The sequence below is a fragment of the Pseudopipra pipra genome, chromosome 3 (assembly GCF_036250125.1).
Source record: "Pseudopipra pipra isolate bDixPip1 chromosome 3, bDixPip1.hap1, whole genome shotgun sequence".
NCBI lineage: Eukaryota > Metazoa > Chordata > Aves > Passeriformes > Pipridae > Pseudopipra > Pseudopipra pipra.
Window position 1 is genome coordinate 62,405,231 of NC_087551.1, and position 17,101 is coordinate 62,422,331.

Sequence of the window (17,101 nt, forward strand, 5' to 3'; positions counted from 1 at the left end):
TCATAAATATAGTCCTTTTTAGAGACTTAGTTCAGCTGGTGCAGGCTTTTGAACAAACCAGAAATAAAAATGTGATGCTGCATTATGTCAGATCTGCATGTTTAGTCTGCTGCTCTAGAAATAATCAAGAAAAGTTATACATGATAAGAGACAGATGCTAATGCCTCAGCAGACATTTGAAGTCTTTCTAGTACAGTAGTAAAAAGGCAAAAACACACACAAAGAAACTTGTTTCTTTAGTACTCAGATTTGTGCTTGAAGTGCTCTGAAGCAAGGGATAAATGAGAAAAAATGTTTTCCTTGGCTTTACTTACACTGATTGCCTTAATGTAACCTGCTAATTCAGATGATACTTATAAGACACCAATGTCTGGATGCATCCCTAAGAATGCCTTTTTTCATAAGTGATCCTAGCTCAGAGCTGCTCTATAGTGATGGCTGAGTACAGATCCTGGAGGGAATTTGCAAGTGCTGACTCCAACACTTGGGCCAGGCCAGCAGTTCCTGCCCTGGTACTACACACCAGGACCAGGGAGCCTGGGCATCTTGCACCATTTCATTTGCTGATATAAGAGCAGTTATACACTCCCCCTAGAACCTCCTCCTTACATTTCCTTAAGCTTCCTGATATGCCAGGAAGGTAGAGGAAGATGAGGAGTCAACAGGATGCAGCTCTGGCCCCTCTCAGTACGGTTCACTTGTCCACTCCTCTCTGAGCATGGTTTGTTTGCGTTTCTGCCTGCGGTGACACCTGTGCTGACAGGTAGCTGGGAGTCCCTGCGCGTCCCACAGGTAACCCAGGCCAGCCAGATGGCTGGATCAGACTGTCAACAGCAGGTAACATGCAAGGGGACAGCAACTCCTGATGGATCCACTCATCAAAACCATCAGCACACAGAGCCGGGTGCTATTACTTAAATTCGTCGGAGGCTGGATTCTGCTCTCCGTTTTACTTGCTCAAACACATGGAGGTCACCAAGGTTGGTGTCTGGTGTAAATGAAGGGAGAATTTGCTTTCAAGGATACTTTTCAAATCAAGGTGTTGAAAGTTGACTGTCTCTTTCTGTTTTGTGTCTCCAATGTGTGTGTACTATTTCCGCTGGTCAAAGCATTGATCCTCCCCTCTCAAAGTAGTGCAAATATGTCCAAATACATTTTCATGCTGATTAAAATGACAGGTCAGGTTTCTAAATTTCATACAGATAAGACCATTTAAAGGTCCTCTCTGAAAAAACATGACATGAGATTTCACTTTGACCATCTCCATATGCCTCTGAAGAATTTTTCTCACCTATTGAGAGAATACCTAGCAGTTTACCATGTACAGAGACGCTTGTGGAAAAGGACACTGGAGTCACCAAGACTCTTGGGCTGTCTCTGAAAAAGGCTCAGGAAATTTTTATGCCAAAAGGATTCAGAATGTAGCCCTAGGAAGCTCGGGAGGACCAAGTTGTCAAAGGCATATCAGGTTTTCAGGCTGCTGAGTTTTTGTCAGCCTGCCAGGTGGGTTGCCAGAGGTCAACCCAATGGACAAACTGCCAGGATATTAGGCAGAAATCTAAGAAAAAGACAAAATTGTTTCAAAAGCTTGCCTACTTTCTAATGGGACTTCGTCGAAATCAGCAAGTTTCTGGGAAACGTGATGACTAATAATCTGTTATTTTCCATTTATTTGGAAAATTTTTTAAATAAAATATTTAAAATAATATTTCTAAGTAGGTGTCATGGAGGATATGCATGAAAAAACCCTTGAATGTAAATATTTTAACATTGCCTGTAAGTTTTCAATTTAACATGAATCACAGATATGAATTGTTCATGTAAATTTTATCCAAGCTGTCTTGTCTTCTTCTTTTTTTTCCAAAAATGTGATAAGTTTATTCTTTTTAAATCCCTGAGGATGAACTGTGCATTTAGAGCTTTTTGTAGTAACACAGCTTTGCACACTGAAGTGAGCTGCCGGCTTTTTGAGTAGCCTGAAGTGGAATGTGAATGATTATGCCATGTGGCAGCGCATCACTGGAGTCCACTTCACTTAGTATACTTTATAAACTGACTGCTACGCCATTTAGGTTGGATATGGATGCGGTCGCATGGCCCAAAGGCTAGAGGAGATGCGGCCCCCATTGAGACGTGAAAGCAGCCTCTCATGACAGAGGGCACCCCCAAGTGCTAAGGAAGATCTGTGACTCCTGATCCACCTCACCAGGAGATCTGACCTGTGTCCCATCTCACAGAGCTTCTACCGGCAGTGTGTGATGGCAGCTCAGCAGAACTTGCTGCAGGCATGTTTTATTTCTTTGCTTGGTGCTTGGCTGGTACCTCAACAGTGTCACAGCAGCGCTGATACATTGGTAACAGTCCTAGGTGTGCCTGTGGTGTGTGTGCAGCGCATACATCAGGGCTGGTTACAAGAGCCGAACTATTGGAATGCAAGAAAGGTTCTAAGGAACCTGAAGCAAAAGTTCAGTGAGTGATATTTTCAGTACAATAATGTATTGCAACACGTCAGGACCTTCTCTAGCCTCTGAAAACTGGGACTGTGGGGACAAGCACTCTCTCTTTCCAGCTGTCTCCTGCCTCCAGATGAAGAAGCCCACGCACATTCATCAGCAAATATATTCATGCTTCTCTTTAAAACTGAGTAACTAATCACTTTTCTGCCTACTCCAAGACCTTTTGCTTTAGTCAAAAGGAGAAACTGCTAACTATTTCTACAGATCTGAGCACCACCTGCTTTTGTTAGTGACTTGTTAGGCACTCTTTTATAACATCTGAGACCAACCCTCTAGCCACTAAACCCAATAATATTTTGCAAGGGTTTGGTATGGCATGCTTTGAAACACTTTACAGACTGTCGTACAGAAATGTAGAAATCTCAGGGGCAAGAAAACAGGAAATAGTTGGTGCACACATACTGTAGCAAGATACTAATAAGGAGCAGGATGCTTTGTTCAAGGAATTCAGAACAAACAGACCCTTATTCCAACCTCAGCCAGAAACTCTAAAAAGTAACTTAAAATTGTTCATGTACTTTTGAAAATGCTACCCAAGATGTCTCTTTGTCCAAGAAGTTAATTTATGTGCTCTGAAAGATTGAGTTTCTTTCAGATAGAAAACAGAGATTCCATCAGCCTTAAGCCTGAAGTATCCAGAGGTATTCACAGAGACTCTTCCATCTCCATATTACATCTTCCATTGTGTCACATTTAAACTTGAGAGATTTATCCATTGAAGCTTTAGTTTAATTTAAGATCACTGTGGAAAAAAAATCCAGGAACAAAAAATATGCTGTGTCTGGGAATGTGATCCTTTGTCTCAGTGACAAAAACTTCTTTTCTTTATAATATGGCCTTTATATGACTTCCTCAGGCTCCACAAGTGTAAAACAGAGAGAAGAGATCCTTAATTTTGTTAAGTGCTTTGGGATCTATGCATAAAAACCACTACTGCTGCAAATCAGAGACACTGAAAGGGACAGAGAGTCCTCCTTACTTCAGTTAATGGTTTGAAGGACCAAATGTCATACTTCAAATAGAGAGCTCAGGATTATTCTTTACAGAAATATTGTTTCCTTGTGCATGCTTAAAGGTAGTAGGGTCTGGATCACCCACTGGCATTCCCTCCCACCACCCACATCATATGAGAAATAAAGTCAGTTCCTCTGGATTTAAACTAAATCCTTCTGGTTTAGCAATGCACATTTCTGCGTAGGCAATAAACATCTGTCGTCTGCCATTCATTAATATTAATTATAAATGGTCACTAGCTCATGGAATCCAAGTCCACCAGCTGAGATTTTTCCAACTTTGACCTTGTTAGGTTTGTATAAAAAGTGTTCAGAAGGGTTCTTCGAAGCTCGAAGCCAGCAATAAGTGCAATTTGCAGAGTACAGCATTTAGATTATGCACTTAGAACAAGGGCAGTCAGAAGGGGTGATGGGGAGCGGAGAAGGGGAGGGAAGAGGGAAGACAGAGCATGAAACAGAGCTCCTTTAAATGCTTGAGAGTTTTAGACCTTTCTGCAGGCTAATGACAGGGAGAGGCATTGTCCATAATGAAACCAGCCCATCCATTAAACATTACTGTAAATGAAAGGTTGCGTGAATTAAAGGTTATTCATCTCATGTTTCAGGAATGTAGCTGTGTTTCATGTCTGAAGCCTGTTTTCCTTTTAAACAGAGTTCTTCAGATGACAAATGAGAGAAAATTTCAGAAAGCAAATGGGCAGAAGTAAATACATGCTTAAGAACAAAGCAGAGACATAACTGTAGCTGTAAATCTTTATACTGAGGCTACTGTTTGCCATAGATATTGGGGAGGATTAGATTAGAATTGAAAAGTTTCATTACTGGGTCATTTTGCTTATAAACCAAAAAAAACAATAGAAAATATGTTCATCAAATCCTGACCTTAATACTACCTGTATATGTTTCATACGGAACACTGCTTAATTCTTTTGCTACCATTTTGGATTTCAAGGAACTAAAAAGAGAAAATTTAGAAAATACTTTTTCTGAATTTTGCATGGCCACCACATTTTTAAATTATAAATCTTGGGGTTTTTTCTCCCTGTTAATTTTTTTACTACTGCAAAATCACTTCAACAAAAATTACTTGAAAATAATATTTGTTTTCACCTGTCCTTATATTAGCTCTCTTTTTTTCAGGCCTAAGCATACAGCAGTATGTCCCTCAGGGGCCATATCTTCATCTGCTCTTAAAATATACACACCTTCATTGGCAGAGAGATACTAGCTCATATCTCTGGTGAATTAGTAAGAAATCCAGCCCCGTATGCTTCCTATAACTGATACAAAACTGATGAATGCAAAGAGAAACATGAGCACATATCTCAGCAATGCAAATTACTAAACTGGACAAAATGAAGGGAAAGTTGAATTCTGTTCTTTGACTCAGGCCCAAATAAAAATCTGAGGTTGGTAAAGACAGCAGGAGACCTTATTCTGATGTCAGCAGACAGAGATACTTGGATTCGTGCTCTGTAAATGTGCAGTATGTTGCCTCTCCCCAGGAGTCTTACAGAAGGCAACAGACAAGAAAAAAAATTGTGGAAATTTTGTAGCCATTTTATAAATGTAATCAAAGCATTATCTAGTTTATTATTAGTCTATGAAGCTGAACTACTATACTTAGGCTATCTCTGATGGATATTTGTCTAATCTTCTAAAAATCTTCCATGATAGAGGTTCCCACAACCTCCCTCCTGTTCTTTACAATCTCTGATAATAATATGGGATGTCATCGTCTCATTGGGAATGTTGTGAAGCTCCTTTGGACTTTTATAAACGAAAGTTATGGCAGCAAGTGTTTAACTTCGTAAGTTTTTCAAACTTATGAAGGTGGAGGAGCTGGGAGGTGGTAGCCTAAGCAGACCAAAGGCTACATCAGGTGTCAGAGCTGGCATGGAGAGTGAGCTGAGACAAGGAGACTGGTGATGCAGAGACGTGGGTGGGGAAAAGCAAACAGAGCTGACTGGGTGGGGAAGAACAGGCAAATATCCAGAAAGATGAGGAGAAACAACAGCCAAAAAAGGGCTCCTTTGTTTTCGCTTTGTTACAAAGGAATGCTGAAAATCCTTGCTTTGCAGTTAGATCCACAGTACCCTGAAGTCAATGGGATTTCAGTGGGTCTTTGATCAAGCCCTTTAAAATAAGGGCAGCTGTAACACAATAATGAATGAGTACCATTGCTGCCCATGATTGCAGTGTTATAGCAGCATTGCTATACATGGAAGTGTTCCACAGCCCAGGATTTAGCTGATTAAACAGTGCTGAATATCTCGCCATTAGATTCGAAACATCCGCTGCCTGATTTACTCTGTAGCTCAAATACTCCAGATGTTTTGCATTCTTGGACAAAATTTGATAGATGTGCTATCAAACTCCTCCCTTGCATTTGTGCTTTTTTCCAGGATAGACAGGTCAAAGTAGTAAAAAGATTTAGATCTCCAGGTGGCAAGGGCCACGTGAGCCCTGCTGTCAGCAGCCACCTCCCTTCACCTTTACTTTTTAGTAATATTGTCCAAAGGTGAGAAAACAGCTTGCTGTGGTCTTCTGAAGAGTCAGCAGAAAGCAGTTATCAAGATATCCTGCTGTGGCCCACAGCCTGGAAGAGTCTTATTTTCTCTTCCAGCAGTGACAAACATGTCCCTCCCTCAGAAGGAGCTCCTTAAATCACTAGAAATTAGGGGAAGGACTTTGGAAGCATCAGCTGTGAGATGTGATAGAAGACCAGTGTGGAGAGAAAGATGGGTATGTGAGGATGTTCTGGCAGAGGAGGGAAGGGAGGTGGGGTAAGAGAGAGCGATATGCTCTTTGCACATGGTCTCTGCTCTGTGGTGCTGAGAGGGGAGAGTTTCCTATTTGCTTCTACAAAACTAGTCACAGTTTCCTATTTGCTTCTCCCTGAAACTCAACAATATGAAGTTGCTGAAGGTGAAAGTGCCATGAATAAGTTAAGTACAGCTGTACCAGGGAAGAAGGCCAGAGACTAGGCAGACCCCTGCATGTCTGCACAACATAACTTGTAGTTTGTTTAAGGACTCTGACCTGCAGCAGTGCTCTTCCCCAGTCAAATCTGCTGTGGAGAGAACAGCCCCAGCTAGTTTGGTTGCAAGCCAGAAGGTGGCCCTTGGCCATGTGGGCAAGGAGCAGACCTCTGCCTGGTCTTTTGCAGGGTAGACACGGATGTGGATTTCAACTTCTAGAGCTGGAGCTCTCAATCTCAGACATTTTTATTGAAGAGGGAAGACTTTAGGCAGGTGCTGGAAATTTGGTGTTGAATGAATATCTGATGGATACTTTGGAAGGGAGAGGAAGAAGGATTCTTGGGTGGTTTGTATTTCTATCTGTTTTTACTACAAAGCTCAGGCATCTAAAATATAGTCAACTAGCCAATTCTGGAGCACAAGGAGGCACCAGAAGGGAAGATCAGAAAGAAAAAGAGCTGATTTCTATCCCTTATTTGGTTTAGGGATCTGAGGAGGACTGCTCTCACATTGTTGACATTTTAATAAAATAATGCAATCAGCTTTTTTCTGATTCACGTCCCTTACGAGAGCAATTGATTACACACTTCTGTCTCAGCTTTGACACTATTCCTGTTAATACAAGGTTGATACTTTTTATCGTCAGCATTCTGGCACATTTTTTATGGCTTACTCCAGAGGGCCTCAGGTCATCTGAGTGACCTCCCCACTCCAAGTCCCCCAGGACAGACAGGAGGCAGAAGGTGGCGAGAGAGGAGCTAGCAGCCAGAAAAGAGAACATGCTCTGAGGAGCACAGAGACAGTGTCGGCCCAGCACCCTGCAGGGCTAAAACTGATTTTGTTACCTGAGGGCACAGCCATTTTCACCTGACTGTTCATCAAGATGCATATTACTCAGTGAGTACAACCTTGGCATGGTACACGCAGTGTCCGCAGTCAAGTGTGCCACATGTGTAGAGGTGCACAGCAGGTACGTACCACTTGCTTGTGTGGTTCATACATGTCTGTCACAACTGGAAGATGTGATGAGAATTTAATGTTCATACTAGCACAAGCAAAATAAATGTACTTGTAGCAAAACAAAATATTATTATTAATTAGTTCAGATTTTAATGTCTCCTTTTGCAGATAGTAACCTAGTAAAACTTTAAAAAACTGCCTGTGATTAAATCTTTTAAATGCTATGAGGTTAAAAATAACTTTTTCCAACCTTTTCAGCCCTTGATTTGTAGAGTAAGTACATCCTTTAATATTAGCTATTTGAGATTCACAAATCATTTCGACTCATTTCATCTTTATCTCCCCCTCTGAACTCTTCTCACCCAGATTTCTTCTCCAGGTCATGTCCCTGTCTGCTGTCCAGCAGCAGTGGGCAGCCCTGTGCTGTCTATGCCCTGCCTCACTCAGGGTATCCCCAGGATGCCATTTCACTTCATGTTGCAACTAGCAGATTCCTGGTCTCAGCAACCCTACTCTTGGAGGCTGGAAATGTGTTAAAGTTAAAGAGTCAAAACCCCTGCAAGGAAAGGAAATGAGAAGTCCTCTTGGCAGCAACAAATGGAAAATAAACAACCAAACTCTTCACAAAACAGATTCCTCAATTATAGTAACTCAGGCTTGCAAAGGCCAGAGTTAGGGCCCATTGGCGTATGCAGTATGTAAACACAGGGTTGCAGTAATTAGTTTCATGTTCATTTTGAGGTTTCAGAAGTCCTGTGACCTGCCATGGAGTAGGGTCATTAACCATAACCACACTAGTGACCTTCACACAGGACACACTCTCACAGTCATACGAGCGAACTGTGTACTGTGATGTCTCCCTGGCTCACATGCTCCAGCCCTCTTATTTTAAAGGCCACTGAGCTCTACATGAGGGATAAGATGTGACTTTTGGGACGGGTTGTGATTGGAGTATCCTACTTTCCCATATAGCAATGCTTGGGATTTAAATGCGATTAAGTAAAATTACTAAATACCAGAAATATACAGAATTTCCTCAAATTTTTTTTTTTTTAATCAGAAAAATTTGTTTCAAAATAGTATACTGAGGAATTACTGAAGTGTGTGGGCCTCCATTGCACTGGAGGAGAGACTTTTATCTTTGGTGTGTGGAGTGCATAGGGACAGAGTATTCAGAGCTTGTTCTCTAAAAGGCAACCCACCTTTGAATAAGCAGATGTGCAGCCACTACTAGATGTTTATCAACACAACAAAATGCTGCTCTAACCTTGATTTTGCCAACACTTGGTGAAATTACTATTGGACATGAGTATTTTTCAACTCTGATTTTTGTTTTACTGTGGCTGATCTATGGATTCCCTGAAACACACTCATCTTGCTTACAGAGTCTCTCTGAGTGAACTTTGATTTAGATTTTGCAGTGTTGCAAAGTCATTACCATACAGATGGAGAAAATGTGCCCTTTAATTTAAAAGTTAGCAGTTAAAAGTCCATATCACTCATATTAGGCTGTACTTAAAAATCATTGGAAAGAAACAGGCACTTTCAGGAAGCAAATTATTTTGCACTTCTTAGAATCTGTCTTACAGCACCTTAGGTGCAGTATTAACCCCACCATTAACACGACCCTTGTTTTGACAATAGCAAGCAATTTTTAGCTGTCCAACCTAAATGGAGTGAACCCCATCATACCCTTGCAAAGCCTACAGAGGCTCAGTGGAGTCCCAGCTTGTCATTCCTAGTCTGATTTCTCAGATGGCAAAATCAATTGCATCCATATAAAATTCAGATTGTCCAGTGTGACAAAAGAACTCAGCAAAATGCACAAGCAACTGTTCCAGAGGCCTGTCAGTCAAGAATTTTTGGGCAAAAAAGGTGTATTGGCACATAATTAAACACATTGATGTGGCACATACTTATGCAAGTCTTAAGTGGCTACACAGAAATTTCTGTGGGTTGTGAAGATCATGAAACCCTGATTTTACATATCAAGGTTTAAAACCTTGAGCAAAAAAGTGGAGAAAGTCATGCTGATTTCAAACGACTTCCTTCACTACTGTACCTCCACCTACATTTTGAAATGTAATGCAACTAACACATCTTTTCTTCTCTTTTAGTAGGGACTATTTTTAATTTGTTTTGCCTGGGATGGCTTAGCTGACTGCTAATGAAGTTAATACCCCTCAACAGGATTTGGTGCAGAATTACTGCAGAAACTTTTCTTTGTGAGAAATACTAAAGGGGCAACTTAATTTAGACTCCAGAGCCCTCTGTGCTCCATTGTTACATGGATCTGTGTGGCATCAGAGTGTGTACATTAGGGTGGGTAGCTCAATGATCTTAAATTAAATGAGTGAAATTAATTTATTGACTGATATTTTAAGTTTGCACTAAGTTAAATTGTTTTCAGCTAAAGTGAATTCTTGATGAATGGCTTGGGATTTTTAGCTGAGTGGTGGTTTTGGAAATCTGATGGTTACCTGATAGGATTCCTTCCTCACAGCATAGCCAACTGAAGACCTTTTCAGACATTATCTGATTATTATGTTGAAAGCATTATGTGGACATATAGCAATAAGGGATAGAGTAACTAGTCCAGAGAAACAAAAGACATGAGTTGAATCTCAATTCTCTAAGTTATTCAATCAAACCTGCGTTTTTATAGTCACATATATGCAGTACAAGATAGGAGCATTTATTTTACTTTATTTACCCAAAATATATATACTTGTTTATTAAAACTGTTCAGCAGTAAATCCTGTTCCCTTAGTTCCCTTCTGTTTGCCAGTCTACACCCAGAATTCAGCTCCTCATCTCAAAGACACTGCTCTCTCTCTTATTCCTGCTGTAATTAAAAAAAAAAAATAAATCACAGCATCATGTCTCTATTCTCCTTACAGCACAAGCCATTAATGGACAAGCTACCTTGCCTCCAGGGGGTTGTAGTCTTTTGAATTTTGCCTAAAATTACCCCTCTTCCTCTCATAACAATATCCTGCTTTCAGACTGTACAAGGTGGTAAATTCCTACATTTCATAGTGAAAAAGAAATATGCTTTTCTACATTCATGCCACCATGTCTTCATTTCTAATGCTTGAATTTTTGCCTATCAGGAACAGGAACCTTCATTGGTCTGTGTTTGCACAGATGGGATGCAGTTAGCATTGCTTCTGTCCTTTGAACATCTAAACACCACAAACATGCAATTGTGGTTGCTCATTCAATATATGAATGAGCAACAATCGAAATATAATTTTATTTGCTTACAACGATACAGCTGTGTAACTAATGTCATCTATCTATTGGCTTGCATAATACCCAGATTTCTAAGGTGTCTTCCTTGTTCATAACTAATACTAGTTTTGATGAGTTCTTTTAGTCTCTTCAAACCGATCAGAACGTGTTCTCTGAAAGCACTTAAAATTGGCTGATCTCTGTGGGGGTTTAGTTGGGACTCCACAGAAAGTCATGTGGTGAATATTCTCTTCTTGGCAGAATTACTCATGAAAACATGCAATTCCTTCCCCACAAATACTTTTGTATGCAGAATATCAGAATTTCAGAATATTTGTCTTTCGGCCAGTAAAAGTCAATCTCACACATTTGCAGACAGCAGTCCAAAGGGACTCGTGTTTGGCGAGAGCACATTTATTAAGCCAAAGGATAATTTTCAGTGTTTGAAGAGCTCTGCATGTTATGCTTTTCCAGTACATCTATTTGCCATTTGACACGAATGGACATGGCTACAAGAAACATGTGACTCAACGAATATCTGTCAGTGAAGGGTAGGAGTCAAGAAAGTGTTAGGTGTGGAAAGGCAAAAGTAACAGTGTACTGCACTGGAGGAGGAAAAAAAAATGTGTGAGGGAAAGAAAGAAAGAAGAAAAATAGAACTTAATATGCAGACTAAAATGAACTCACCATCATGGGACTAAAAGAGGAGAACGATGAAATAAATTACAGTGAAGTTTGGATAGGACTGAACTATAAAAGGAGCCTGTATATGAAAAACATGGGAATTACCATGTCAGAACATCCTAGAATCAACTTATTTAGTGCTAAAATAAGCAAAAAGAGCCTTTTAGACTAGTTGGGATATTTGTTTCCTCATTATTCCCATTTGTTTTCATCCATTCTGAAAATACTAGCACCTTCTCACAGTAAAACTTCATTTTGCAGCCAGTGAGGGGAAAAAAAAAAGGTTGCAATAGATCTCACCAGCTTCAATAACACACCAGCAAATGGAAACAAACAAAGAAACCCTCTCTTCATCTGCTTTATCTCGTTTTGCATAGCTGTTCCAGAGACATGTCCTTGCTGCTGTGCGATAGGAGTGCCTTAACTGACTAACATCCTGTCTCTGACCTCAACTTCTTGAGCAAAGTCTTTGAGGCATCTGTGACGAGCATACCCCGTCATCATGTGGTCTTTGCCCTAGCTCCCTCAGCCACAGACATCTATTCAACATGGAAATGGCCAAGGCTGGCCAAGCTAGCTCTCTTGTCATGGCCATGGAGAAAAGATTAACAGCACTGTTCGTAACTGCTGGGTCTGCTGCTACACTTCAAAAGCCACTGCCATGGAAGCTAAACTCTAAAGCAACCCCTGAACAGCCATGGGGAGTTTTACAATAAAAAAGAGAATTGTCAATATTTCTCAACAGTAAATACAAACTTATTTACTTTCCCTTCCCTTTTAAGTGTTTCTGTTGTTACCTCCTTCTGCACTCACTGCATGGGCACAGCTAGCCATAAGAACAGAGCCTGGCTTGGTTTCTCGGGCAATTACTCTATTGTTCAAAGGGGAACAGAAGTTTCTTTTTGTGTAATAAGGGACAGTAGCAGTAGGGAAGATATGTTGCCTGGAGTTAAGTTGGAAAGTTTTGTTTCCCCATTCCAGTAAGAACAGAAGGAAAACTTGTAGCTTAATTCTCAGTTTCCTTTCTTGTCACCATAATCCATCCCTTGAAGCTATTTTAACCTGATGTTTTATATGTGAATTTCCTCATATTTATTAAGAATTATCTTTCTTAAAAAAAAAAGTAAACATGTCCCTGAGAAGGTGTATGAAAATAAATGGGAAAGACTTTTGTGGATACTGAGAAGGTGGATTTCAGAACATAAAAAAATGGCTTTCAGATATAGACACACAAATCCCAAGGGCACAGATAGAGTTGGAACATAGGTTTCATCAGCCTGCATTGGTTTTGAAGGAATTGTCTACTGATCATAAAACAGGCTAGGATATAGACTGTGACTTGCTCAAAAGGAAGAAAAAACCCCACCTTTAAGCACATTGTAGAAAAGAATGAAAGAAAGATTCCTGATTGTGAATGAATTCTTGTGGTGCACAGTATTTTTCAAGTATGGTTTGGCTTAAATCCCATAAAATAAGAATGGACAGTAAAATACCTGAGTAGTTTCTTCTTAAGTCCTTATTACACAGGAACAGCAGTCATTTCTCAAAGAGAAATGTCTTATTCAATCTGAAATACCAATGCCAACATACCATAGGCAAATACACAATATCGTTGCCCCAAAAAATCCCAGTTTCACAGTTCCAAAATTACAGTTCATTTCTATATTTTCACCTTTGTCAAAAATGGGCCTCGATAAGGAAAAAAACCCAAGTCTTCCCCCTGTTACAGTGGGCTAATGAGAAGCTGTTTCAAGTTGCACCACTGAGCAGGAACAGAAGCAAGTATGGGCATCCTGGACATAGAAATCTGTAGCATTTTTACAGGAATCTGTAAATAGGTTGCCTTGGCTTTTACCTTGATGCAGATGCACCTCTTTACCTCTTCAAGACACTGCCTGACAAAAGGAGGAGGAGGAGGTTACACCTACCCCTATAGGCTCCCATTTATCAGTAAATCTAACCAGTTCTTGGGTGAGGGGGAGGCATCTGTAGCTATCTGATTCATAAGATCCTCCTTCTAACCATAGAATCACAGAATATGCTGAGTTGAAAGGGACCCATCAGGATCATAAAGTCCAACCCCTGGCCCTACTCAGGACACCTCAATAATCACACCATGTACCTGAGAGCATTGTCGAAGCTCTTCTTGAACTCAGTCTTGGTGCTGTGACTACTTCCCTGGGGAGCCTGTTCCAGTGCGCAACCACACTCTGGGTGAAAAACTTTTTCCTGATATCCAACCTAAACCTCCCCCGACTCAGCTTCATGCCATTTCTTCAAGTCCTGTCACTGGTCACAAGAGTTAAGAGATTGCTACTTGCCCCTCCTCTTCCCCTTGTGAGGGTGTTGAAGACTGCAATGAGGTCTCCCCTCAGTCTCCTCTTCTCCAGGCTGAACAGGCAAGTGACCTCAGCTGCTGCTCATACGGTTTCCCCTCAAGGCCCTTCACCATCTTAGTGGCCCTCCTTTGGACACTCTCTAATAACATTATTTCCCTTCTCATGAAGTACATCCCCAGGGAACAAGCCAACCTTCAAAAGGGTTATGAGTTCCAAACCCCTTGAACATTTCCATAAGTAATTTCAGCAATCCTTGCCACCATTTAACAGTGAAACAGTCAGTTAGTACTTGTTACCAGCAGCTTCTCCTGACTCACAGATGTTCACACGAGGGAAGAGTTGCTCCACCTGTTCCACTCACCCTCAAAAGGAGTGAGAGGAAAAGAGAAAATAGGCAGGATGGGGCAATGGGAAGGATGGGGAAAATGGGAGGGATGGGGAAAAAGAAATATTCCATAGACCGTCCTATGTCAACCAGAGTAACTGCACTGGGGACAGACCAAGGAACTTCCCCTCTGCAAGAAGGGAAGAAAAGGGAACAATGGAACAACAATATCTACTGGGTGGAATTTGTGTAAATTATTATTTCATAGACTTCTTAACATGTGGGATACCATTCACTAGCTGTCATGCTGGGGAATAAGTCCAACAAGCTGCCTTGCATGGATGGATGGTTCTGCCGGCAGTTTTGCTTTTTAGGTGAAACCAAGTGGAGTTTCTCTTGTTTGCCATGCAGTGTTGTGGTCTTTCTCCCGTGCTGGGACTTCATGACCTAGATGCAAATCAGGCCATGTTGTTCAGCCAGAGCAAGTAGAAAGAGTTCAGGAGAGAGGCCACAGCGCTGCATTTGCACGAGTTATAGTTTTACCTGTAGGGAAGCAAGAAATAGGAATTGTTTTGGAGGAATCCCATGGCTGAAGCATGAAACTTGGCTGCCTGATACCCAACAAACAACAACCACCATGACATGTTTTATGATGGATCTTTTCGTTCTGAGTGCCACATGCAACCCGTCATCTTGGCAGCTCTTTCAGAAGACAGAACCGAAAGACAAAGTGCCTTCCCATGAGCCCACCCTGTTCTCTCTAGATCACACAAAGCACATTTTTTGAGCAGTGTTAGGACTTTATTTACTCCAGGCAAAGGCACAGTTCTCTCCAGCCCGAAGAACACCACATCAATGGGAGCTCTGGTGAAGCCTGCAATCAAGGCCTAAGAATTCAGGTGTGAGTTATTAAAAAAGCACAATACCAATCTCATATTATGATGATGATAACGTGGTACCTTTTCCTTCCTTCTGACATCTCTTTCTTTGTACAATACATTTTCTGCTCTCGCTTGTAGCTGGGCAGGGATTACCCTTTGCTGATGGATGCTGTACGATCTCTCTGACCCTTACTTCATTTCCTCTTTTGAAACCACATGTTTTTCCTTTCTTTGTGCAAGGGCTCCATGGACTCCACTCACTAGCTTCACAGTGCACTGCAATAAATATAGGACAAACTGAGCCTGGCCAATATATTTTTGTATACACAATATATATGGTACATTAATTTTATTCTGCATCAGCCAAAAGGTGGTAAAAACTAATGAAATTAATTAGCAGTGACATACAGCAGTGAATTGACAGAAATTGGACAGCTGAGGATATATAGCACAAAATAATTATGTCAGTTACTACTTTCTACTGGCTATTTTGTAATTCCATTCCTGAAACAAGGCAACAAAACACAATTGGTCTCAATGAAATCAGTTACTGGGGTTTGTTCTTAGGTTCCTTTGCTTTGATGCAGGTACAAACCCTTGTAGCTTCAGTGGAATTAAACTTTGGTCATGCCTGTGTGAAAGGTGAGTGAAGTTATTGGGGTCAAGCTGCTGCAGCTGGTCTCAAAGATATTGAATTTGGAAATCAATAGTTATAAAGGACCAACTGATATTGAAAGATACTACAGTAGGAGTCAAGCATCTTTGGTGATCTGCTGCTTGGTATTCAGCTTAAATTGTGAAAGAGCCATCATCTGTAGTATATACAAGCTGGAAATAGGCAAAGCAGAGGAGAACTTAGATTGGGATGGGTTTTCAAACTTTTCCGAACAGTGTAGGTTACAGTTTCTAAATCAGAGTGATGTGAATGTGCATCCTGTACTATTTGGAACTCAAAATATGTGTTGCTGCACACTTGTCCAAACAGCGTAAACAAAAATGGGAGTAACTTTGGAAGCTTAACAGTATGCTCTTAATAGCCATCCTTGTCTTGTGCCATCTCCTCAGTATCCTTCTCTTGATAAATGATAGTAAATATTTATATTTACTTTATGTATAACTGCGTGTTTAAGATTATAAGTCATCATTGAAGATGGAAAGACTTCCAGCCCCTATATAAGGAGGAATTTGTAAGTCAGTATTTTTCCAGCTCCAGAATTTACTTCTGAATTTTCCAAAACCTAGAAAATATAACTGACTTCAGGCAATCTCTGAGCCTCCCTTCAGTGAATTATTGTGTGGGTCATTTTTTTTCATATTACACTGGCGCTGTCCTGTTAAAATAATTGACTTTCACGTGCACAAAAAGGTTCTGTTTTACTCCATAGCTTTAAATGGCTTTTCTTAGTTGAGTCTGACTCATTGTTAAAGCGGCTAAGTGTACAGCACTTGGAAACAGCCTCCAATAAACAAAAATGATCCCTTGAATTTCTTTCAAAGATGAAAGTCTTTGCTTGCAAATAAAACAGTGAAAGCCTACACTACCACCTGAACTAATAAATATTTGAGAAGGAAAATGCCAAACTAGTGCACATTATTTTTATTCCTACATTACTTCCCCTCCAAAACACTTGATGCCAGGGAGAGCTATGTGCATGATACTGTGGGGGAGGAGATTTCCATCATGGACAGACTGTGCCTAAGTGCTCCCTAGTTGCTAGTGGCTGAAGAGGTTACTGCTTGCACCATAGTTCACAGCCCTCAGCCACCACAATTCACAGCCAATATACTAAAATAAGCTGAACCCTGCTGAAGCTTCGGCGTGCCCATGGGCTGCTAGCTGCACTAACCCAAGGCAAATATATCACTCAGTCTTCTTTCAGTTGAAGGGGTGGCAGAGGGATGAAGCAGACAGTTAGGTGTGGTGACCTCCAAAACTGACCCTGAGTGAATAATCGGAGCTTGTGAGTCAGAGGCTGTAGATACAAAAGCAGGTCTCTTTTCCACAGCCAGTGAGTCACAGTGACATCAATCTCACTATTTCAGTGTCAGTGCCACCCTATTTGGCGTTTTATTTTCATCCTCATTTTCTGCACTCAGGTGATTATGCACATATACCATTTTGGGGATTGGTTTTTTTGGGGGGTGTGTGTTTCCTTAGCATTTTAGTT

The 17,101-nt window shown here is 40.8% G+C and overlaps 1 protein-coding gene across 2 annotated transcripts in view; it reads right to left on the reverse strand.

Moving 5' to 3' along the window:
• The window catches only part of RSPO3 (R-spondin 3), a 64,570-nt gene that overhangs the window by 9,115 nt on the left and 38,354 nt on the right, over nucleotides 1-17,101 (reverse strand). For both annotated transcript variants that reach the window (XM_064649576.1, XM_064649577.1), the window contains one exon: nucleotides 15,012-15,209. In XM_064649576.1, the coding sequence (XP_064505646.1) occupies nucleotides 15,012-15,209 (198 nt within the window). The remainder of the gene's footprint in view (nucleotides 1-15,011; nucleotides 15,210-17,101) is intronic.